The sequence below is a fragment of the Oncorhynchus keta genome, chromosome 14 (genome assembly GCF_023373465.1).
Source record: "Oncorhynchus keta strain PuntledgeMale-10-30-2019 chromosome 14, Oket_V2, whole genome shotgun sequence".
Taxonomy (NCBI): Eukaryota; Metazoa; Chordata; class Actinopteri; order Salmoniformes; family Salmonidae; genus Oncorhynchus; species Oncorhynchus keta.
Window position 1 is genome coordinate 8,907,065 of NC_068434.1, and position 24,630 is coordinate 8,931,694.

A 24,630-nucleotide genomic window follows, 5' to 3' on the forward strand; every position below is an offset into this window, starting at 1 on the left:
AACAGAAGCAAATTGACATGGAAAGAAACAAATTGGAGAAGGAGGGAAGAGAGAGGGAGAACAAGAGACAGAGAGAGATAGAAGAGATACACAGACGACAACAACAAGAGGAGAGACAGAAACAAAAGGAGAAGGAGAAAGAAAGGGAGAAAGACAATGACAATCAGAGAGAGATGGAATTAAAAGATCAGCAACAGAAAGAGATGGAGAAAGAAAAGATGATTATGAGAGAAAGGGAGGAAGCAGGAAAAAGAAAGGAGGGGCAGAAAAATATTTTGGGGGAAATTGAGGGACAGAATGAACTGGAGATAGAACAGGAGAGAGAGATGGAAGAAAAGCAGGAAGTGATTAAGGAAGCAGAGGAAGAGTACAGGGAAAGAGAAGAGAGAGGAAAGGAAGTAAGCATGAAGAAACATGTAGTAGTTAATGTTAAAGCAAAAGCACGGGAAGTCTTCAATAGGCGTAAAGAGAGGAGGTTAGAAGTGTTGAAGGGGGAACGAGAACACATAGAAAGAGGACAACAAATCAGGAGGGAGAAGGAGGAAAGACGGCTGGAGATGGAAAGAAAACAGGAGAGGGCAAGACAACAAGAGGAGCAGGATAGAAAACAAGAGATTGAAATTGCTAGACAGAAAGAAATGTTGAGACTAAGAGAGGAGGAGAGGCAGAGAGAGGATGAGAGAGAGGAGCAGAGAAAGAGAGCCATTGAAGGCCATTTATCTTTAATCAGAGAGAGAGAAAATATAATAGAGACAAAAAAAAGAGAGGAGATGGTGGAAGAGGAAAGAAGGGAGATCCTTGAGTACAAGAGGGGTGAGTTAGAGGAGGAGGAGAAGGACGATGACAAGGAGGACATTCTCCCACCTGATAAAAGTATCAGAAGGAAAGCTGTGGGCTGGGTGAATAAAACATGGGAGAAGAGGAACCTCAGAAAGATAGAGAGAACATATCAGAGAGAGGCTGAGGAGGGCCATAAGATCGTCCACATAGGTAAGACCTGTTTTCCCTCTACTTATGACATCATCCTCTTTAGTCTCCTCTACACACATAAGTTCCACACCAGTCATCATGTTGCATCATTGTTTCAATATAAAACTACTGTCCAAAGAATATGTTAGCTGACATGGCTCATTGAGTGTCTGACTGACAGAACAAGAAAAATACTGCTGATAACAACCACGTTTTTAAATGGTACCTTGTGTTATCTACTAGTCTAACTCTCAAGACTTAAGTAGAGACCCAGAAAGAGTTCATAAAAAACACACACAAACACGTGTTTTGGGGGGGATCCGGGGGCTACTAGTGGCCATGGGGCCCTAAGTGATCACATATGCCCTGGCACTATACTAAGAATAGGTGCCATTCTGGACTCATGTTCAATTTAGGACCAGGTCAATTCGGGATGGGAATTATTGCACTTTATTGACACATTCCATGCCTTGCTTAACTGAAAAGAGTAAAGAATCATTGAGATCCAATTGTGTTTTCTAAGTTGATATCAAATCCACTAAGTTGAATGTAAACTCTACTTCTTCTCCCCTCCCAGCCATCCCTGGACATACAAGGCTAACATCCACCATGACCCGGGCAGAGAGAGAGAGGGAGAAGAGGAAGGAGCTGCTGAAGGCTGAGGAGAGAAGGAAGAAGATGGAGGATTTCAATAAGCAGTGGAGAGAGCGGTCCCTGCTTAAAAAACACACTCATCAACAACTGAAGGAGGAGAGGGAGAGGATGAAGGAAAACTACCTGGATCAGATGAATCTGGAGGCTGATGCTCAAATCAACACCCGGTGTCTAACCACCCAACACAGCCACGATTACAACCACGGTCAGGAGTTGCCCTGGTGGGCCACAGGCCAACAAGTAAGCCAAGAGCCCACTGGATCTGCTGATGGCCACCAGGAAAGGCCAAGGAGGCAACAGGCATGGGCAGACAACCAGGAGGGGAGTTCAGTGAACCAGCAGGAGGGGCCAGAGTACCATCAGGGGGGGCCAGACAGCCAGCAGCTAGAAGCTCCAGAAGAGGCTGACACATCAGAGCCAATCTCCAACACAAAGACAAAGAAAAAGCCAAGCATCTGGAAGAAAATTAGGATGAGGTAAAGAATGTTTAAACATCTATTCATGTTTTACACTGTTAATATACATGTCATCACTTTAAAAAGTGACATTATCCAAATGTGAGGGTTTAGTGTACATGCAACACACATGTAAATATATAGATACTTACCTGTCTCTGTGATGTCTTACAGCATTCCTGACCTGCTGTCTGCCTAGAGCTGGAACTCGATGAAGCCACAGTTCCACTGAGGTTACGTTGGTAATTAAAAGTGTCGCCCAATAATTCCTCCTCCTCTGTAAGTCATCGAGCCACATTTCCTCCTCAAAACATTATATTCTCCTCAAGCCAGCAAGTATCCTCTTTATCAGGCAACAAACCATGGAAGGTCAGTGACCCTCCTCCCAAGAACAGAGACTCTCATCTGTATCCTAGTTAAATTCATCTCTGCTTACCACCTCTACAGTCCTAGAAAATATCCCAAAAATGGAAATGGTTTCAACAGAAGTCCTCCCCTCAGACCAGTGGCTCCACAGACCAGAGTTTCTCATCTTTATTCTAGTTGAATGCAACTCTGATCATTTCCACCACCTCTCCTGTTAAGGGGGTGCTGAAAAGGAGGTCTGGGAGGAGGTCTGCAGGTAGCCTGGACCGGACCGGTAGCAGCTAAGTTGCTGGCTCCATCCCCGGGCAGAGCTGCTCAAGTCAGGCCAGTGATGTTTGATGATGTCATTTTTGTTAGCAAAGTTTTATTCTTTAATAAAAGCATTTAGTAAAAAAGCAATATTGTTGTTACGGTGTGGATTGTTTTGTTATTTATTAGAATTGAAACATCCAGTAGTCATGGTAGATGTTAGACTTTCAATGAGACACCTAACATTCCATCAGTTTGATACAATGTGTGACATGTTATATTAGAGAGGAGTCCTCTATACACATCTATTTTAGACCATAGGAGAAATATCAGATTGAAATAGCTTCTCTAAGAGTCTGAGGAGAGAGCAACAGTAGATGCATCGTTAGCTCTCCCACCTCCAGTTCAGTACTCGGGTCATTCCACCAATTGAGTACCTTTTGGGGAGTGTAACTTTTATTTCACCTAATTCTCTTATATTCTGTCATAAATAGCACATGTTCAACTTAATAAAAAACATGTTTTCCCATCTCAAAAGTAACAAATACATACTATAGCAAGTGCCTATTAAGTGCCAAATAAAGTGACAGGGTTGACTGTAACAGAGTTGACTATTTCATCTAGAATCAACCATAGATCCCCATGTGACAGGGGGAATGGAATGCAAGCTTACCAAACACATGTAAATAGTTTAAACATTTCTAGACTGTCTATCTATAGGTAACAGGGTTGATGTGTTATAATTCACCCACCCAGTGGTGATTGCAGCATGTACATCTTGATGGGGAAAACTCCCCCAAAATGTTGTAGATGAATGCCAGCAAAGCCACTACACAACACAACACTAAATAATACATTAATTGCACTATAACTTTAACAAACGGTGCCCACAAACTGTTAGGGTCGACATAAAGCTGTCCCAACAGCAGAGCTGTTTTTTAAAAACATAGCTGATATGGCTGACTTGCTTAAACAAATGTGGATTCTGCTGATAATTGAGATGTACAAACTATGGCACAAGGGGACAACGAGTGGACTACAGGATATCTGTAATTTAGATTAAGACAATTAAGATGTCCCAAGAGTTCCTGGGAAGTCAGTTATCTTGGCAAAGAGTCTAAGATGTTTAAGGATATTTTTAATTTTACCTTTATTTAACCAGGCAAGAGTTAAAAAATATTCTTATTTTCAATGATAGCCTGGGAACAGTGGGTTAACTGCCTGTTCAGGGGCAGAACGACAGATTTGTACCTTGTCAGCTCAGGGGTTTGAACTCTCAACCTTGCGGTTACTAGTCCAACACTCTAACCACTAGGCTACGCTATCTTAATTTAGATCTACAGACAATTTTTTTATTACTTTATTTAACCAGGCAAGTCAGTTAAGAACATATTCTTATTTTCAATGATAGCCTGGGAACAGTGGGTTAACTGCCTGTTCAGGGGCAGAACGACAGATTTGTACCTTGTCAGCCAGGGGTTTGAACTCAACTTCCGGTTACTAGTCCAAGCTCTAACCACAGCTACGCTGTCTATTACTTTCATCTACAGTATAACATCTCCCTGGCATATTACATAATTTATAGAGCAGCAGTCAATACATTGTTGGACTCATCTTAGTTATGCTGTGCTCACTTGAACAGGAAGGTGTAGCGGCGGTTTGGCATCAAAGTCGGTCATTCTCCATTTATGGTTCTTTCAAAACCACTGGAAACTGGGAAAAACCAGTTGAGTTCCCAGTTGTCTTGAACTCACTGAAGTCTAAGAGTCAGAGTTCCCAGTTGTCTTGAACTCACTGAATTCAAAACCTGTTTTCCCAGTCAGAGTTCCCAGTTGTCTTGAACTCACTGAAGTCTAAGATGTCCCAGTCAGAGTTCCCAGTTGTCTTGAACTCACTGAAGTCTAAGATGTCCCAGTCAGAGTTCCCAGTTGTCTTGAACTCACTGAAGTCTAAGATGTCCCAGTCAGAGGTCCCAGTTGTCTTGAACTCACTGAAGTCTAAGATGTCCCAGTCAGAGTTCCCAGTTGTCTTGAACTCACTGAAGTCTAAGATGTCCCAGTCAGAGTTCCCAGTTGTCTTGAACTCACTGAAGTCTAAGATGTCCCAGTCAGAGTTCCCAGTTGTCTTGAACTCACTGAAGTCTAAGATGTCCCAGTCAGAGGTCCCAGTTGTCTTGAACTCACTGAAGTCTAAGATTTCCCAGTTCCGAGTTCTCAGTTGTTTTGAATGCGGCAGGAGTCATGTTGAATAGCAGGCTAGTGATTGCTTTGTTAAGCTTGCAGTTAGCCACTGATTCCTTCCAAACCACTCATTGTTGAATTTGCGATTTCCAACTTTTTGTGTTTATTTGGAAAGGTTGATGACCACCGATACTCTTTATCTATAATTTCTCTTCATATGACAAGGATTGAAAAGGAGATTATTGTCTGGATGCATGATGATGACTGCTAGCTTGTTAAGCCAATCACGGCGCAACCAGAGAACATTACCAACCCCTACGCTCTGTATTTCTCGCTGGCTGCCCCACCACCACAGAAAGCACTAAGCTGGGCTGAAACACCTGCATTTATGAGCTGCCTTCCTCAAGAAAGCAAAAAAGAGAAGGTGTCTGTATGCAGCTTTATTAACTCAATGATTTTAAACACATTTCTACATTTACAATCATACAGTGTTGTACAGTGGTGAGGTTAGCTTTATATTAAAGATTCAGACTTTGCTCTTCAAACCTCTTCAACGGAACATGCAAGGTTGACTAGGCTGCCGGGGGCGGCAGGTATCCTAGTGGTTAGTGTTGGGTCAGTAACCAGCAGGTATCCTAGTGGTTAGAGTGTTGGGTCAGTAACCAGCAGGTATCCAATTGGTTAGAGTGTTGGGTCAGTAACCAGCAGGTATCCTAGTGGTTAGAGTGTTGGGTCAGTAACCAGCAGGTATCCTAGTGGTTAGAGTGTTGGGTCAGTAACCGAAAGGTTGCTAGATAGAATCCCTGAGCTGACAAGGTAAAAATCTGTCATTCTTCCCCTGAACACGGCAGTTAACCTACTGTTCATAGCTAGTTAATGTAAATAAGAATTTGTTGTTAACTGAATTGCCTAGTTAAATAAAAAAAAAAAAACATATATAAATGTAATATTCTAACTCGTCTGATGATAGTGAATAAGTTAAACCCCTTGTTTTTACCATTCGGTGTCATATTCACTTTTTGGAGGTGAAATGTAGCTAAAAATGTGCCATCCTCTGTTCAGAGGGTTAAGGAACCGTCTTAAAACTGCATCGCATACAATTGCCTGTAAATGAAAAATATCAATACCTTCTCAACGACATGACATAGAGATCTCAAACAAATTTGACACTGTTAAGAGACCTCTTTTCTGGAATGCAATTAGTTACATTATTTTTTACTTCTATAAAATCTACAAAATGTTAAATAAATCACTTTACATAAAAATACTTTAAAAAAAAACTTCAATATCTTTCACCTCATTAGACTTTCATGAAAACAACCAATTGTTATTGGTTCACATCCCTCCAATCAAAAAATTACATTACTTTAAGAATGACTTTCAAATTCACGTTTAGACTTTCATGAAAACAACCAACTGTTATTGGTTCAGGGACGTCATGTCTCCAATCAACAGCAATTTGTGTTGTATTTGTTGACTTTGGATACTTTTTTACAAACGTTAATTAAATTTGCATGAATACTACTTTAAAATGTCAATAGATTCCACCCCATGTGACATTCATGAGTTAAACTAACTGTGATTGGTTCAGGGACCTGATCCCTGTAATCAATAGCAATTACTTTTGTATTTCTTGACTTTGGTGATATTCTACCAACTTAAATTGACTTTACAGTAAAGATACTTCCTTAAAACGTCAATAGCTTCCACCCCATATTACTTTAATGAATACAAACAACTATCATTGGTTCAGGAACCTCATCCCACTAATAAATATAAATAACTTTTTGTATTTTTTAAAAACTCTTTTATATTTTTCATGATTTTGAATGGCCTTTACCTGAAAAATGCTTCCCTAAAACTTCAGTAGGTTCCACTTTTATGAATACAACAAACTGATATTGGTTCACAGACCTCTTCCCTCCAATCCACGGTAATTACGTTTGGACTTTTGGACATTACAAATGAAGTCAAATTGAAAACATTATTGGTGTTGTTGAATTAGGTTTTCATAATAGCAAGCTAGGACTGATGGTTTGGTTATCAAAACTAGCAAGTATGTTTGTTTGTTACCAAGGCAACTACTGTAGCTATCTAGTAAACTTGCTAGCTACTTCAATGGATGTTGAACACATTTCTACCGGCAAATGTGTTAAATTATAGCCATGGTATAAAAGGGATAATCAACTCAGGGCTTTATGGTTCTCTGGAAAATAATGCAAGTCCATGGAAGGTCAGTTCCACAGTGTTCATTATTTACCATAGAACTCATAGTCGCTCGTTGATTATCCCTTACATCACTTTATGAGCTGGATTTGAGTTTCTTTGCAACAGTGGAAGCTGCTGAGGAGACGACGGCTCATAATAATGGTTGGAGTCCATGGAGTGGTATCAACCACATTAAAGATGTTTCCATGTGTTTGATACCACTCCATTGACTTCATTCCAGACATGATTATGAGTTGTCTTCCCCTCAGCAGCCTCCACTGCTTTGCAATTAGCTCGTTTGTTTTCCGTTGTTAGCATTTAGCTAACAGCGTCTATGTGAATTTGCTATCAGTTTGTGCTAATTTGTTAGCATTCTGGAAATAGAGGGCAATAGGTTTTTCTTGTGTTTTTAGCACCCACTCATGTGCTATGCCGGTAATACTGTAAATCCCGGTATGAGAGAAGGATGGTATGACAATATGAACATCTGGATACCGCCCAACCCTAATCACCACAACTACCACACCTACCTACCACAACTACCACACCTACTTATCCCAACTACCACATCTACCTACCACAACTACCACCCCTATGTACCACAACCACCACACCAACCTACCAAAACTAACACACCTACCATCACCATAACTACAAAACCTACCATCACCAAACCTACCTAGCACAACCACCACACATATGTACCACAACTACCCCACCTACCAAACACAACTACCAAACCTACCTACCACAACTACCACATCGACCTACCACAACTATCCTACCCACCATCAACACACCTACAATCCACCAACACCACAACTATCACATTTATCATTTACCATCACCTACCAAACCTACCACAACTACCTACAAACTACCACACCTATAATCACATACCTACAGCCACTATTCACCAAACCTCAAACTTACCTACTATCACCATTACCTACTCATCACCAAACACATACCATACCACCACCAAACCTCCATCACCACACCTACCATCTACCACACCTACCATAACCATAGCTACCTCATGTACCATCACCACACCCACCAAACCTACCTACTATACCTAACTACCACACCTACCTACCACACCTATCACACCTACCATCACCATACCTACCATTACACCTACCATCACCACACCCACCATACCTACCATCCATACACCTACCATCACCTACACCTATCACCTACCATCACCTAAACACCTACAACTACCACACACCTACCATCAACATACCACACCTACCATCACCTACCTACATTACACCTACCATCACCACACCCACCAACCTACCATCCATACACCTACAATCACCACACCTACCATCAGACCTGCCATCACCACACCTACCATCATCACATCTACCATAACCACACCTACCATCACAACACCTACTGTCACCACACCTACCATCATCACATCTACCATAACCACACCTACCAAATCACCACACCTACCATCCTACTACTTACCATCACCACACCTACCATCACCACATCTACCATAATCACCTACCATACCTACCATCACCACACCTACCGTCCCACACCTACCATCACCACACCTACAACCACTCCACCTACCATCCCTACCATCCCAAAACCTATCACACCTAAACCTACACCACCACACCTACCATAATAAATGTGGATGGGTATGCTGCTTCATTCAATGATGACGGTATTGTAGAAGGTAGATACAGGAGTAGCCTATAGTCCACAATAATAACGTCATTGAATGTACTATAGTATCATTTATTTAATTGATGAATGAAATTGTAAATAGTCTACTTCATTCAGTGAATACTGGATGTCTTTCTATCTCTGGGAGTATGTTAATGAAGGCTTTTCAGCTGTTGAACTATGGCAATGTCCAACAAATGTCTAAATCTTTCTTTCTTTTAGTCAACAAGTGATGAGCCAGAGCAACCGATCAACGTCACTGCAGCTGTTCTACCCACCACCCCCACTGCTCTTCCTCCACCACCAACCTCATCCTCTTCTCCTGTTCAACTCATTTGTCTCCCCACTAGAAAGGACTGTACATACAGTTGAAGTCGGAAGTTTAGAACTTAGGTTGGAGTCATTAAAACTCATTTTTCAACATACATTTCTTGTTAACAAACTATTGAAGTACTTTGTGCATGAAACAAGTAATGACCCAAAAATGTACCGACAGATTATTTAACTATGATTCACTGTATACAATTTCAGTGGGTCAGAGGTTGGAATACATAAAAACTTGAATGTGCATTTAAACCTTGGAAAATACCAGAAAATGATGTCACTTTTCTTTGTTAACAAACTATAGTTTTGGCAAGTTGTTTGACATCTATTTGCATGAAACTCAGTAATGTTTCCATTGGAAAATCAAATGAAATGTACCAAGACAGATTATTTAACTTATGATTCACTGTATTCAATTTCAGTGGGTTCCAAAGTTTACCATAAACTATCTTGAATGTGCATTTAAACAGCTGGGCCCATGCAGCTGTCATACCAGAAGGAAATGATGTCATGGCTTTAGAAGCTTCTGTTAGGCTAATTGACATAACAAAAAGTGCAAATCAATGTGTACATGTGGATGTATTTCAGGCCTACCTTGAAAACTCAAACAGGTACAAAAATTCTGACGTCATTGGAAAATCAAATGAAATCAGCCAAGACCTGAAAAAAATTGAAGAAGCCACCCAAAAGCACAAGTCTGGTTCATCCTTTTGCAAGTTCCAAGACAAAGAATTCTTTGGAGACATTCCTCTGTACAAACTGTATGAAACAAAATTATTCTAAAATTCAGAATTGGATTGTGAGAAGTTGTGTCTCCTAGAGATGAACGTTTGGTGCAAAACAAAAACAAAAAGGGAATGAACAACAGCAAATACTGTGAAGTGTAGCTGGAGGACTCACAGGAATACATGAAAGAAATCTTTCATCCCTAGTAATTCTGAGTCCAATATCACATAACTTAAAAGAAATCCCTGGTCACCCCTAACTGCCTAAGAAGGAGCCAACTCATTAAACCACCAAGAAAGCCATGGTCAAACGGTTTGCAACTGATCTGAGGACTCAGACAAAGACTGTACATCCCTTTGTCAGAAATGTCTTCTGGTCTGATGAAACAAAAATTGTGCTAAAATTCACCAAATTTATTGTTGTGTGCTTGTGGTTGTGTGTGTGTGTTTGACCCAAGTTAAACAATTTGGAATGCTACCAAATACTAATTGAGTGTATTTAAACTTATGACCCACTAGGAATGTGATGTGCCTCTGTTTGAAATAAAAGCTGAAATGAAATCATTCCCTATTATTTATGACAATTAACATTAAGACAGAAATCTTTACTTGGATTAAATGTCCAAAGAAAGTGGTGCATCTTAAAACACTGACCTAAGACTGAAATCTTCAACACTTGTGTTAATTAAATGTCATGAATGGAAGATGTGTTTAAATAGTATTTGGTGAAGCATCCAGTATGAAAATAAAACTCCTGACATCAACTGTACAACCCCTGTGCCCATCTCATTTTGAATATGGCCCACCCCCAGGGCCTCATCTGGAACACCTAAATGTGAGAAATGTAAACAAGATGCTATAATTGTGGTGATGCTGTGTGTCTGTTGACTTGAAGAAAAGTTTGAGGTGTGATGTGCCCCTCTGTTTTAATGTTGAAATGCCATGAAAAGATGACAAGTGGAGATAGTATTGAGGGTAGCATACAGTATGAAGAATAAAGACCCCTTGGGATCTAAAATGAAGATAGAGTCCTTTCTGTAAAGACTTGAACTACTAAAGTCACCCTTCTTGGTTTTGGAGGATCTGGAACACTGCTATTTAAGAGGTTGATAAAACCTTCAATTTGATGCTTTTTCATGTTATCTTGAATAAATAGCAGTTTATTACAGAATTCCCTGACATCAAAAAAGTACTTTGAAACATTTTGACAGGAAAATGGTACAATTTAAACAGGTTGAACTTTATCAGGAGAACTTTTGAACCCTTCCAACAGGGTTCTGATCTGGAGGCTGTCACTAAACAGAGAAACATCCCTTTTGCCTCAGGATCTGGAGAACCCTCTGTAAAATGGACATCCCTGGTCACCCCTACTGCCACAGATCTGGAGGACTCTACACAGAGAACCGTCCCTGGTTCCCCTACTGGGACTGATCTGGAGGACTCACTAAACAGAGAACATTGTGGTCATCCCTTGTTCTTATCTGGAGGACTATATTGCAGAACATCCCTGGTGGTGCCTCTGGTTTTCTGTAATAAATAAATGAGAACATCCCTGGTCATCCCTACTGCCTAAGATGATCTGAAATCATATGAAACACTTTTAGCATTGCCTCTGATCTGGAGGACTCACTAAACACAAATGCTTCGTTTGTAAATGATATCTGAGTGTTGGAGTGTGCCCCTGGCTATCAGCAAATACATTTAAAAAAAAAAAAATTGTGCCGTCTGGTGTGTTAATATAAGGAATTTAAAATGGTTTACACTTGTACATTTACCTTTGATAGTAAAGTACATTTAAGATATTCAATTTACTTTTGATACTTCACTATATTTAAAATTAAATACTTTTAGCCTTTTACTCAAGTAGTATTTCACTGGGTGACTCTCACTTTTACTTGTCATTTTCTATTAAGGTATCTTTACTTTTACTCAAGTATGACTATATAGTACTTTTTCCACCACTGAGGCAAGCAGATCAGAGATGTCAAGGTGGCACCCAAGCATATGCCATGTGTATATGTGCAACACACAAATATGTATGGTCATATTCTTTATGTTTTATTTCATTTGTTATCTGATGGAGCCATCCCTTGTATCATTTTCTAGGCCTCCCAGGTATTTGCATTTAAAGTAATGTATATGATTACTGCTGCTAGGGGGAGCTGTGATGTCAATGGGGGGCGTTAGTGAGATCATGAGGTCTGAGAGGTTTCTTCTTCAATCTTGGAGAATGCCTACTACTGAAAACTAATAACGTTTCTCCGTCTCATCATTTGACCCTATTAATTCAGTCACGTAATGTGCAAAAGTGCAATATGACTCTCAGCATATTGAGGTAACATGGTTAACTACATAGTCCATGAGTTTGGTCACATTTGAAGGCAATTGAAGGGAGTTTTAACAGAGTGATAAACTGGTTGGTATTTTCCCCATTGTAAGTAATGGAGGTTGGCTAGGTTGCTAATGGTTTACATGTAAGAGAAGGGAACAAGATGGCGTCTGAACTTTCTGTACTTTTTTTCAACGACGTTTTAGATCCTATTTGTTTTATTTTCTATCAACAAAGACTCAGTTTAGTTCAGGTAATATATGTAAATATGTGATGTCACGATAAAATGTGTTAATATTTCTACAAAAATAGCATTTAACAGTTTGCTAACTTGATGCTAACCATATTTAGCTTGGCTAAGCGCTAGCTAGCTCAAGGCTAGTTTATCTCAGTCTGATAGCTTACATGTTAGTAGTTTATAATATAATGGTTGTAGCACCGTTTGCTTACCTTGACAATGTGGTGATTAATTCGTCAACTTGGTCTTATCATCTCGCCACCTTGAAAAGTGTGTTTCAGTGGTTGGAGAATGCTTCTTTAACCCTCAATTTGGCCAAGTGTGAGTTTGGGAAGGCTACTGTGGCTTACTTGGGGACGCAGGTGGGACGAGGTCAAGTGTGAGTTTGGGAAGGCTACTGTGGCTTACTTGGGGATTCAGGTGGGACAGGGTCAAGTGTGCCAAATAACTGGCAAAGTGGAAGCAATTGTTGCTTTTCCTGCTCTCACGACTTGTCGCCAGTTGTGCAGATTCCTGGGGATGGGAGGGTACTACCGTACCTTCTGTAAGAATTTTTCGACGGTAGTAGCTCTCCTTACATCGCTGCTTCATCCCAAAGGACCATTTAAGTGGTCCAAGGAATGTGACTATGCTTTTGTGTCACGTTCTGACCTTTATTTCCTTTGTTTTGTCTTTATTTAGTATGGTCAGGGCGTGAGTTGTGGTGGGCAGTCTGTGTGTTTTTCTATGTGTGTTTTTCTCTGACAGAGCTGTCAGCCAGTCCTGAGCTACCCCTCAGTCCTGAGCTGGGGCCCTCAGTAGGGTTGCTAGTCCTCAGTCGGAGCTGCCCTCATTCCTGGCCTTCAGTCCAGAGGCTTTTGGCAGTCCTGCACCAGAACTTTGGTGAAGGAGGTCCACATCCCGCAGCCAGAACCTCAGTCCGGTAGCTGGACAGACGCCCCCCAGACCCTCCCCCAGGTTCCAGTTGGCGGCCTTTAGTCTGCAATTCCGAGGGGGTTACTGTCATGTTCTGACCTTTATTTTGTATGGTCAGGGCGTGAGGCAAGAGTCTGTGTGTTTTTCTATGTTTTTCTGAATTTCATGTTTGGCCTGATATGGTTCTCAATCAGAGGCAGCTGTTTATCGTAGGTCAGGTTTTGATCAAAACGGAGTCTGCATTTGGGGTAGGGGGGGTTTCATGTTCTGAAAAAGGTTAATGTTTTCCATTCAGTGGGTGTTTGTTTCCTGCAGTCTGTGTCTTTTTCACACGGGATGTTTTTTAATATTCACTTTGTTATTTTATATTGTTGTCATGTTCAGTTTATTCTATTAAAACATGGACACTTACCAGCCTGGGTTTCACTGTTGTTTTGCCCGATGTTTGCAACACCTCTGTCAGGAGGAAATCTGCCATTACATTTAGTTTCAGCCAAAGCACTACTTGGTAGTTTATATTGTGTCATGCTCCCAGTTTATTGACAAAACATTTAAGTTGGACGTTACGCGAGTATAGTAAATTCTGTAACGGAATTATGAGTTTTAAGCCATTAATAATTTCACAAAATATAATCAGAAAAATCACTGGAGTGCCCTAAGTGTTAGCTCCCCAACATTACTGGTTAAGTTGGATGGGCTGGTACAAATCTGTGAACGGAATTATGAGTTTTCACTTAATAATCCCCCCAAAATCCTCATCAAGAACAAATTACTGGTTAAATATCTTCACAAAGACAAGTTTATGAAGTTTATGTGGGTTTTTGGTAACGGAATTACAAGGCACAAGGTAATATTTCTGAAACTTAAAGAAGGTTAATGATTTCTCCAAACCCAAATGTGAGTGTTGATAATAGTAGTCAGGGGTCTTTATGTCAACATGATTCTGCTTTTATGTAGTTCTGATATTGGACCTTTTAAGACTTTTTCTGGTGATGTTTTCTAAGATCCCTTTCCATCTGTTTACCCAGAAATCAAAGCCTTCACTGGTTGAAAAATGTATCTAGAATTACATTTACCCAAAATATACACTCTTAGATTTCATTTCACACCCAATTATGCTCTTATGAATGTTTAACATGCTCTTATGAATGTCATAATTGGTGCTCAAATCAAAATCAAATTGTATTGGTCACAACACATGGTTAGTAGATGTTATTGCGAGTCTAGAGAAATGCTTGTGCTTCTAGTTCCGACAGTGCAGTATTATCTGACAAGTAATATCTAACAATTTCACAACAGATACCTAATAGACAATCCTTTTACATGGACATTTCCTACTGTACCTCTAGAGATACTATCCATCCCCAACTAGTAATAAAGTGGATGGGCTGGTTGCTACTGGCCTCTCCAGCTTCAGGCTGAATCACACCCATGATGAGAGGAGGTTTACTGGACATACAGGGAGAAACTAGAGTCTGAATCACACCCATGATGAGAGGATAATGTTAGGGCAGTGTAGTTTACTCAACTCATTCTCAAACTATTATGACTATTGTTTAGAGAGAAGATCTGCACAAGGGCATAAAGTTTAAGATATAACAAGAGGACAAAATGGTGCAAGGTAGCCAAAGTGGAATCAAAAGTCATAGGGCTAATCATCAATCAAATATGAAATATAAAACCAAAATATAATCTACATATAAAGACAACATGTCATCTACATGTGTTATAGAATAGCTCCCTTCTCACATCCCAGGTCATGTTTGGACTGGAACGTGACAACTCAACCGGCTATGCGCATCTCCCCAATAGCCTACAGACAACTTTCCTGAGTGCAATGTCATTAATGTGACCGATATGTACAGAATAATAAGCATAGTGAAGAAGGAAAAGATCCCACCTCTGACGCACAGCAGAGACATCACTGCTGAGATTTCCCCTGGAGCAAGAGTCCCTCAAGAATTTAAAAGTCATTGCGTTTCAATGAATGTCCTCCCCAAACGCTTGTTGCATCGTGAACTATCCTCACAGTCCCTTGGGATTTCAGCGGATGGATGATGCGCCGCTGCCATTTACTTGGATGAGAAGTTGGACGAACGCTCCTCCAGCTCACGATACGAAATGGTGGAGAACTACAGTGTGGTGATGTGTCGTTCACGAACGAACGGCTCTTTTTGAACGGATATTTTAGTTGAACCTCGGGAACCGAATTGCATCGGTGAAAGAGCCATTCATCTGGCTCTATGATTTGCATACTGCTACAACTGCTTGTTGAACTCAGAACAACGTTTTTCTGTAGATAAATTACAACATCATTATCTAAAGGGGGTGAATCCTCACTGCAGAAATAATAAATAGTGGGGAGAGAGTTGTGATTGGATGTTTGTTTGTACAGTTATGGCTGTAATGTTATTATTTTTTTAGGCTATGGTTGCTGTTTGTATTTCATTTAACTTTAGGCCCATACAAAGACAAATCACACAACATAGAATTCCAAATAACCTTAGGCAAAAATACACGAAATAAAAGTCAAGTGAAAATAGTTATGTCTTTATCAATTATGAGTAGCTAAACATCATCGACTTTTGGACACTGGTGCGCAGGAGAACCCCAAGCTGTCAATCAAGCAGGCGCGGTGAACGGATTATGACGCTCAAGCGTTCCAAATGACGCAACAATACAGCTCCAGACCAGAGAAAGTTAATGCGGAAGATATCATTCGGTTCCACACTAAAACTGAGGTTTGACACGTGTGATTTGAGGTGAGTCAAATATTTACAAAAGTTTACAATACATTAACCATCCGCTTCGTTATTTCTGTTGCTATCAATCACTCCATCTGTATCTACTCTTCTGTCTGTCTGTCGGACTATCTGAATTGTCTGTGTACTGTCTAGCCAGCATATGCCAGAAAGGTTCTTTCACATAGGCTCATATTCACAAAGTCTCATAGAAGGAGTGCTGATCAATAATCAGTTTGGTCTTTTAAATTAAACTGAATACGTTTTGATGGACAGGAGGCGACCTGATCCTAGATCAGCACTTCTACCCTGAAACACTTTGTGAACACAATCCAGGTGTACTGTGATTATGAAGTTGTGATGAGGTATTATTATATTAGTTTTGCTGATGCATGATGGGTTGTAGGCTAGAGTTTGAGGACTCAACTCTGAAGACTCTTTCTGAATTCACTGACCTGGTGAGTAAATGTTGTGTACAATGGCACCATCTAGTGACAGAAACATAGAAACACACATTGTTGCTGAACGAAGGCATCTCTTTATTTTCCAGAAATAAAACTTGTAGACCTTTCCTGCAGTCTCTGAGGAGATGGACAGCTCTTCTTCTTCTGGACGATCTCCATCTCCTACTGGGACTGTCTTCTTACCCCCTCCTATCATATGGAACAGTCTGTAAGTCATTCATCACATAACCTAGCTCTGGTCCAGGGCATTATGTGCGGCTTGCTGAAGGAAGGCTCAGTGTCTGCAAGCTGTACGTAACGCCCTGGACCAGAGTGACACATTACCCACCTCTGGCCATCATGGACAGTCAACTCATCACATTCACGTATTGTAAGTCACAGTTGTGTGATTTGTGTTTTAAAGACAGTTAAATTGAGCAGAAGTTGAATTATTATTTTAATATTGTAGTAAATTGTCTGAGTTCACTTCCTAAATAATGTGTTGACATTCCTTTGCTCCCAGCTACAAGCAGGCAGAGATGTACAGAGAAGGAAGCCCACATGCTTGAGTTGATGGGGAAGGATCGAACGATCCGAAACCAGAAGAAGGAGATGGACAGACTTCAAGTGTGCCTCTGGGAGGAGGAAAAGAAGAAGAGGAATGGTGGAACGGAGAAGGACAAGATCATTGAAGAATTACAGTCTGAGACAGACCATCTCCGAGCCCTTTTAAAAGATGAAAGGAGGAGAAGAAGAGTTGAAAGGGGTTTAATGAAAGAGTGGAAGGCTGAGATCCTGAGACTGAGGGAGGCAGAGAGCCAGAGGGAGGCAGAGAGCCAGAGAGAGGCAGAGAGCCAGAGAGAAGCAGAGAGACAGAGAGAAGCAGAGAGACAGAGAGAAGCAGAGAGACAGAGAGAAGCAGAGAGACAGAGGGAGGCAGAGAGAGAGAAGGAAGCAGAGAGACAGAGGGAGGCAGAGAGACAGAGGGAGGCAGAGAGACAGAGGGAGGCAGAGAGACAGAGAGAAGCAGAGAGACAGAGAGAAGCAGAGAGAGCCACAGAAGCAATGGAGTACCAGAGAAAACTGCAGGAGATCCACAGACTCAAACAACTGCTGGATCTACTGATGGTGGACCTACAACTGGCCCACGTAAGACATGTCATTGTTATTATTAAAAGGCAGTGTATATTTACCCAGCTGAAAATGAATAGTGGCAGACAGCGGTACGCTAACCTAATGTTAACTTTTATTCCTTTCCTTAACCCTTACCTTAACCTCACTGAAACTATACCTAACCTTTACCTGAACCCAACCCTAGGTCCTGAACCTAACCTTCATTTATCTCAACCCCTATGCCTTTCTTCTGCCGGTTGAATATCCACTTCCTTATTAACGTCATTACTGTTGTTGTTGTTGATAACTGTATCTGTGCAGGTTGTAAATAGTTGCATTAGTGAAGCATCATTTGTAGGAGTAATTTCTACAAGCATAAACATCAGAGGCAACATTGTTGTAACATCACACAAATTGTAACAGGAATTTCTCAAACCCCTAACTGAATGGGCAAGAAGGTTGTGTGTTTGTATTTGTACACATTTTGGACATAATTGATTCCGTAAAATGTCTCATAATTTTTTCAAACCATGTCAATACATTAATTGACAAAGAATTGTCCAGATGAATTGATCAACATGACCCTGCTATTGATGTTGTCCAGTGTTTGATTCAATTACCTAGCTCTAGGTTGTATTTCTGTGTATCATTCTCTGCAAATCCTTTGAAAGTATGTCTTGGTAATAGATTATCACTAATTTTACCTTTTAAAATGAAGCAAGAGATTGAGAGATTGAGGCTATGGCAGAAAGTCATGGAGGAGCAGCGACCAAGACTGGCCTGGAACAACAAACCTATTGAAACAGGAAGAGAGAGGGAAAGAGAGAGGGAAGAAGAGAGAGAAAGGGAGATGGAAAGGAAGAGAAAAGCAGAATTGGAAAGACAAGAAATGAAGAAGAAAGTGGAACAGGCAGAAGAAACGATAAAAGCGTTAGAACGAGAGATTGAGAGATTGAAAGAGATTGAGAAGGAAATCATATTTGAAAGAGAAAGAGACATGCGTATTGCAGAGAATGAGAAAGTCAAACTGGTTAACGAAAAGGTAAAAGAGTTAGAGAGAGAGGTTGAGAGACTGAAAGAAGATATGACAACAAAAGAGATTCAATACAAAATCAAATTTGAAAGAGCTAAAGAAGCGTTTAGAAGACAGAATGAGAGAGTGAAACAGGTTAACCAAAATGTACTAGTGTTAGACAGAGAGGTTGTGAGAATGAAAGAAGAGATTAGATTGAAAGACGAGACTGAACCAGAGAGAACATTTGATAGAGACAGAGAGAGAAAAAATGATTGGAGACGAAGTGAAGAGGAGATGAAAAATAGAGTGGAGAGAGAGATGGAGATGGAGACAGCCCTCATCAATGACAAAAAGACGTCTGAATTGGAGGAAGTCTTCAAGAAAATCAAGGAACAGCAGATAGAATTAGAAAATATGGAAACAGACAAATATAAATGGAAACAGAACCAAATGGACATGGAGGAGAAGATGGAGGGTGAGCACAACAAACAGAAAGAGGTAGAAAGAAAGAGAATGGAGAAAATACCAAAACAGAGACAAGAAGAAGATGAGAAGAAGAAGGAGATGGAGAGAGAAGAAGAAGAGGAGAGACGCAAACAGAAGCACATAGAGATGGAAGAGAAAGAAAGAGAGAGGGAGAAAGAGAGACAGAGACAGATCAGAAGAAAGAGAATGGAGAAGAGACAGAAAATTATGGAAAGAGAAGAAGAGAGACAGAGAGAGATTGAAAGAGAGATTGAAGAAGAAAGATGTAAACAGAAGCAAATAGAGATGGAAGAGGAAGAACAAGAGAGGGAGAAAGAGAGACAGAGAGAGATCAAAAGAAAGAGAATGGAGAAGAGACAGAAAATTATGAAGAAAGAACTATTTGAACAGAGAGACAGAAAGAGATTGAAAGAGAGATGAAGAAGAAAGATGAGCAAATAGAGATGGAAGAGGAAGAACGAGAGAGGGAGAAAGAGAGACAGAGAGAGATCAAAAGAAAGAGAATGGAGAAGAGACAGAAAATTATGGAAAGAGAAGAAGAGAGACAGAGAGAGATTGAAAGAGAGATTGAAGAAGAAAGATGTAAACAGAAGCAAATAGAGATGGAAGAGGAAGAAAAAGAGGGAGAAAGAGAGACAGAGAGAGATCAAAAGAAAGATAATGGAAAAGAGAAAAACAGAGAAGAAGAGACAGAAAGAGATTGAAAAGAGAGAAGAAGAAAGATGTAAACAGAAGCAAAGAAGAGACGAGAGAGGGAGAAAGAGAGAAGAAGAAAGATGTAAACAGAAGCAAATAGAGATGGAAGAAGATAATGGAAAAGAGACAGAAAGAGATGGAGAAGAGACAGAAAATTATGGAAAGAGAAGAAGAGAGACAGAGAGAGATTGAAAGATGTAAACATAAGCAAATAGAGATGGAAGAGGAAGAAAGAGAGAGGGAGAAAGAGAGAAGAAGAGATCAAAAGAAAGATAATGGAAAAGACACAAAAAAAAGAAGCAGAAAAGATTGAAAGAGAGATGGAAGAGAAGAACAAATTGAGATGGAAGAGGAAGAGAAAGAGAGACAGAAAGAGATTGAAAGAGAGAATGAAAGAACTATTTGAACAGAAGCAAAAAGAGATGGAAGAGGACGAACGAGAGAGGGAGAAAGAGAGACAGAGAGAGATCAAAAGAAAGAGAATGGAGAAGAGACAGAAAATTATGGAAAGAGAAGAAGAGAGACAGAGAGAGATTGAAAGAGAGATTGAAGAAGAAAGATGTAAACAGAAGCAAATTGAGATGGAAGAGGAAGAACGAGAGAGGGAGAAAGAGAGACAGAAAGAGATTGAAAGAGAGAATGAAGAAGAACTATTTGAACAGAAGCAAAAAGAGATGGAAGAGAACGAACAAGAGAGGGAGAAAGAGAGACAGAGAGAGATCAAAAGAAAGAGAATGGAGAAGAGACAGAAAATTATGGAAAGAGAAGAAGAGAGACAGAGAGAGATTGAAAGAGAGATTGAAGAAGAAAGATGTAAACAGAAGCAAATAGAGATGGAAGAGGAAGAAAGAGAGAGGGAGAAAGAGAGACAGAGAGAGATCAAAAGAAAGATAATGGAAAAGAGACAAAAACATATCGAAAGAGAAGAAGAGAGACAGAAAGAGATTGAAAAGAGAATGAAGAACAACTATTTAAACAGAAGCAAATAGAGATGGAAGAGGAAGAACGAGAGAAGAAAGAGACAGAAAGAGATTGAAAGAGAAAGAGATTTGACAGAAGAGAGATGGAAGAGGAAGAACGAGAAGAAGAGAGACAGAGAGAGACAAAAGAGAGAATGATGAAGAAATATGTAAACAGAAGCAAAAAGAGATGAAAGAGGAAAGAAAGAGAGACACAGAGAGATCAAAAGAAAGATAATGGAAAAGAGACAAAAACATATCGAAAGAGAAGAAGAGAGACAGAAAGAGATTGAAAGAGAGAATGAAGAACTATTTGAACAGAAGCAAAAAGAGATGGAAGAGGAAGAACGAGAAGAAGAGAGACAGAGAGAGATCGAAGAGAAAGAGAGACAGAGAGAGATGGGAGAGAAAGAAAGACGACAACAACAAGAGGAGAGAAAGATAATGTTTGAGAGAGATCAAGAAGAAGAAAATATATGGAAACAGAAGCAAATTGACATGGAGAAGGAGGGAAGAGAGAGGGAGAACAAGAGACAGAGAGAGATAGAAGAGATACACAGACGACAACAACAAGAGGAGAGACAGAAACAAAAGGAGAAGGAGAAAGAAAGGGAGAAAGACAATGACAATCAGAGAGAGATGGAATTAAAAGATCAGCAACAGAAAGAGATGGAGAAAGAAAAGATGATTATGAGAGAAAGGGAGGAAGCAGGAAAAAGAAAGGAGGGGCAGAAAAATATTTTGGGGGAAATTGAGGGACAGAATGAACTGGAGATAGAACAGGAGAGAGAGATGGAAGAAAAGCAGGAAGTGATTAAGGAAGCAGAGGAAGAGTACAGGGAAAGAGAAGAGAGAGGAAAGGAAGTAAGCATGAAGAAACATGTAGTAGTTAATGTTAAAGCAAAAGCACGGGAAGTCTTCAATAGGCGTAAAGAGAGGAGGTTAGAAGTGTTGAAGGGGGAACGAGAACACATAGAAAGAGGACAACAAATCAGGAGGGAGAAGGAGGAAAGACGGCTGGAGATGGAAAGAAAACAGGAGAGGGCAAGACAACAAGAGGAGCAGGATAGAAAACGAGAGATTGAAATTGCTAGACAGAAAGAAATGTTGAGACTAAGAGAGGAGGAGAGGCAGAGAGAGGATGAGAGAGAGGAGCAGAGAAAGAAAGCCATTAAATGCCATTTATCTTTAATTAGAGAGAGAGAAAATATAATAGAGACAAAAAAAAGAGAGGAGATGGTGGAAGAGGAAAGAAGGGAGATCCTTGAGTACAAGAGGGGTGAGTTAGAGGAGGAGGAAAAAGAAGATGACAAGGAGGACATTCTCCCACCTGATAAAAGTATCAGAAGGAGAGCCGTGGGCTGGGTGAATAAAAAATGGGAGAAGAGGAACCTCAGAAAGATAGAGAGAACCTGTCAGAGAGAGGCTGAGGAGGGCCATAAGATCGTCCACATAGGTAAGACCTGTTTTCCCTCTACTTATGACATCATCCTCTGTAGTCTCCTCTACACACATAAGTTCCACACCAGTCATCATGTTGCACCATTGTTTCAATATAAAACTACTGTCCAAAGAATCTGTTAGCTTAAATGGCTCATTGAGAATGGAAAACTGACTGATCTCAATGAAGAAAAATACTAGCCTTTTGATAACAACCAGGTTTTTAAATGGTACCTTGTGTTATCTACAAGTTTCTAACTCTCAAGACTTGGAGAGCGGAATTAGCCTTTTAAAGATTTCCTTCAATTCTACACATTTTGCCATGACTTATGGCATGTTAAAAATATCTGAATGAAATTGACTAACAAAATTAATGGGGACTCACAGTTCAAGGTCCCTAGGTAAACCAAAAACGGTTTTGGGGGATCAGGGGCTACTAGTGGCCATGGGGCCCTAAGTGATCACATATGCCCTGGCACTATACAAAGAATAGGTGCCATTCTGGACTCATGTTCAATTTAAACCAGGTCAATTCGGGATGGGAATTATTTAAATTTATTGACAAATTCCATGCCTTGCTTAACTGAAAAGAGTAAAGAATCATTGAGATCCAACTGGGTTTTCTATTCTTAATTCCTTGTGTCCATTACATTTAAGTTGATATCAAATCCACTAAGTTGAATGAGAACTCTACTTCTTCTCCCCTTCCAGCCATCCCTGGACCCATACAAGGCTAACATCCACCATGACCCGGGCAGAGAGAGAGAGGGAGAAGAGGAAGGAGCTGCTGAAGGCCGAGGAGAGAAGGAAGAAGATGGAGGATTTCAATAAGCAGTGGAGAGAGCGGTCCCTGCTTAAAAAAACACACTCATCAACAACTGAAGGAGGAGAGGGAGAGGATGAAGGAAAACTACCTGGATCAGATGAATCTGGAGGCTGATGCTCAAAGTTCAGTACATCACCCGGTGTCAACCACCCAACACAGCCACGACTACAACCAAGGTCAGGAGTTGCCCTGGTGGGCCACAGGCCAACAAGTAAGCCAAGAGCCACTGCATCTGGAGATGGCCACCAGGAAAGGCCAAGGAGGCAACAGGCATGGGCAGACAACCAGGAGGGGAGTTCAGAGAACCAGCAGGAGGGGCCAGAGAACCATCAGGGGGGGCCAGACAGCCAGCAGCTAGAAGCTCCAGAAGAGGCTGACACATCAGAGCCAATCTCCAACACAAAGACAAAGAAAAAGCCAAGCATCTGGAAGAAAATTAGGATGAGGTAAAGAATGTTTAAACATCTATTCATGTTTTATACTGTTAATATACATGTCATCACTTTAAAAAGTGACATTATCCAAATGTGAGGGTTTAGTGTACATGCAACACACATGTAAATATATAGATACTTACCTGTCTCTGTGATGTCTTACAGCATTCCTGACCTGCTGTCTGCCTAGAGCTGGAACTTGATGAAGCCACAGTTCCACTGAGGTTACGTTGGTAATTAAAAGTGTCGCCCAATAATTCCTCCTCCTCTTTAAGTCATCGAGCCACATTTCCTCCTCAAAACATTATATTCTCCTCAAGCCAGCAAGTATCCTCTTTATCAGGCAACAAACCATCGAAGGTCAGTGACCCTCCTCCCAAGAACAGAGACTCTCATCTGTATCCTAGTTAAATTCATCTCTGCTTACCACCTCTACAGTCCTAGAAAATATCCCAAAAATGGAAATGGTTTCAACAGAAGTCCTCCCCTCAGACCAGTGGCTCCACAGACCAGAGTTTCTCATCTTTATTCTAGTTGAATGCAACTCTGATCATTTCCACCACCTCTCCTGTTAAGGGGAGGTGCTGAAAAGGAGGTCTGGGAGGAGGTCTGCAGGTAGCCTGGACCGGACCGGTAGCAGCTAAGTTGCTGGCTCCATCCCCGGGCAGAGCTGCTCAAGTCAGGCCAGTGATGTTTGATGATGTCATTTTTGTTAGCAAAGTTTTATTCTTTAATAAAAGCATTTAGTAAAAAAGCAATATTGTTGTTACGGTGTGGATTGTTTTGTTATTTATTAGAATTGAAACATCCAGTAGTCATGGTAGATGTTAGACTTTCAATGAGACACCTAACATTCCATCAGTTTGATACAATGTGTGACATGTTATATTAGAGAGGAGTCCTCTATACACATCTATTTTAGACCATAGGAGAAATATCAGATTGAAATAGCTTCTCTAAGAGTCTGAGGAGAGAGCAACAGTAGATGCATCGTTAGCTCTCCCACCTCCAGTTCAGTACTCGGGTCATTCCACCAATTGAGTACCTTTTGGGGAGTGTAACTTTATTTCACCTAATTCTAATATTCTGTCATAAATAGCACATGTTCAACTTAATAAAAACATGTTTTCCCATCTCAAAAGTAACAAATACATACTATAGCAAGTG

At 40.5% G+C, this 24,630-nt stretch overlaps 3 protein-coding genes across 4 annotated transcripts in view; all 3 read left to right on the plus strand.

Moving 5' to 3' along the window:
* LOC127907182 (uncharacterized) overlaps positions 1–2,659 on the plus strand; it is a 251,290-nt gene extending 248,631 nt beyond the window's left edge. Inside the window, exon 4 of the mRNA XM_052460972.1 lies at positions 2,312–2,659. The gene's annotated coding sequence lies outside the window, so the exon portion shown is untranslated. The remainder of the gene's footprint in view (positions 1–2,311) is intronic.
* On the plus strand, positions 49–24,211 carry LOC127907181 (trichohyalin-like). Of its 2 annotated transcripts, XM_052460971.1 has the most exons (4): positions 49–990; positions 1,547–2,099; positions 2,253–2,311; positions 23,688–24,211. In XM_052460971.1, exons 1-3 carry the CDS (start codon positions 174–176, stop codon positions 2,275–2,277), a joined length of 1,395 nt encoding a protein of 464 aa, XP_052316931.1. In that variant the 5' UTR covers positions 49–173; the 3' UTR covers positions 2,278–2,311; positions 23,688–24,211. The 2 variants fall into 2 exon arrangements, with proteins under 2 accessions (XP_052316931.1, XP_052316930.1); XM_052460970.1 differs by lacking the exon at positions 23,688–24,211 and having other exon boundaries at positions 2,253–2,384.
* Positions 17,560–20,793, plus strand: LOC127907422 (uncharacterized). Its single transcript, XM_052462672.1, has 3 exons — positions 17,560–17,643; positions 19,269–19,373; positions 20,215–20,793. The coding sequence occupies exons 1-3, from the start codon at positions 17,560–17,562 to the stop codon at positions 20,791–20,793; spliced, it is 768 nt and encodes a 255-aa protein (XP_052318632.1).
* Positions 24,212–24,630: the final 419 nt, after the last annotated feature.

Bases quoted from the DNA above. Each gene is read 5' to 3' on its own strand.
- LOC127907422 (XM_052462672.1), top strand. From the start codon at position 17,560: ATGGAGTACCAGAGAAAACTGCAGGAGATCCACAGACTCAAACAACTG. The intron at 17,644-19,268 runs GTAAGACATGTC...GGGAGAAAGAGA, and splicing joins TGGACCTACAACTGGCCCAC to GACAGAGACAGATCAGAAGA. The intron at 19,374-20,214 runs GTAAACAGAAGC...CTATTTGAACAG, and splicing joins AGAGATTGAAGAAGAAAGAT to AAGCAAAAAGAGATGGAAGA.
- LOC127907181 (XM_052460971.1), top strand. From the start codon at position 174: ATGGAATTAAAAGATCAGCAACAGAAAGAGATGGAGAAAGAAAAGATG. The intron at 991-1,546 runs GTAAGACCTGTT...CTCCCCTCCCAG, and splicing joins CCATAAGATCGTCCACATAG to CCATCCCTGGACATACAAGG. The intron at 2,100-2,252 runs GTAAAGAATGTT...GATGTCTTACAG, and splicing joins TGGAAGAAAATTAGGATGAG to CATTCCTGACCTGCTGTCTG.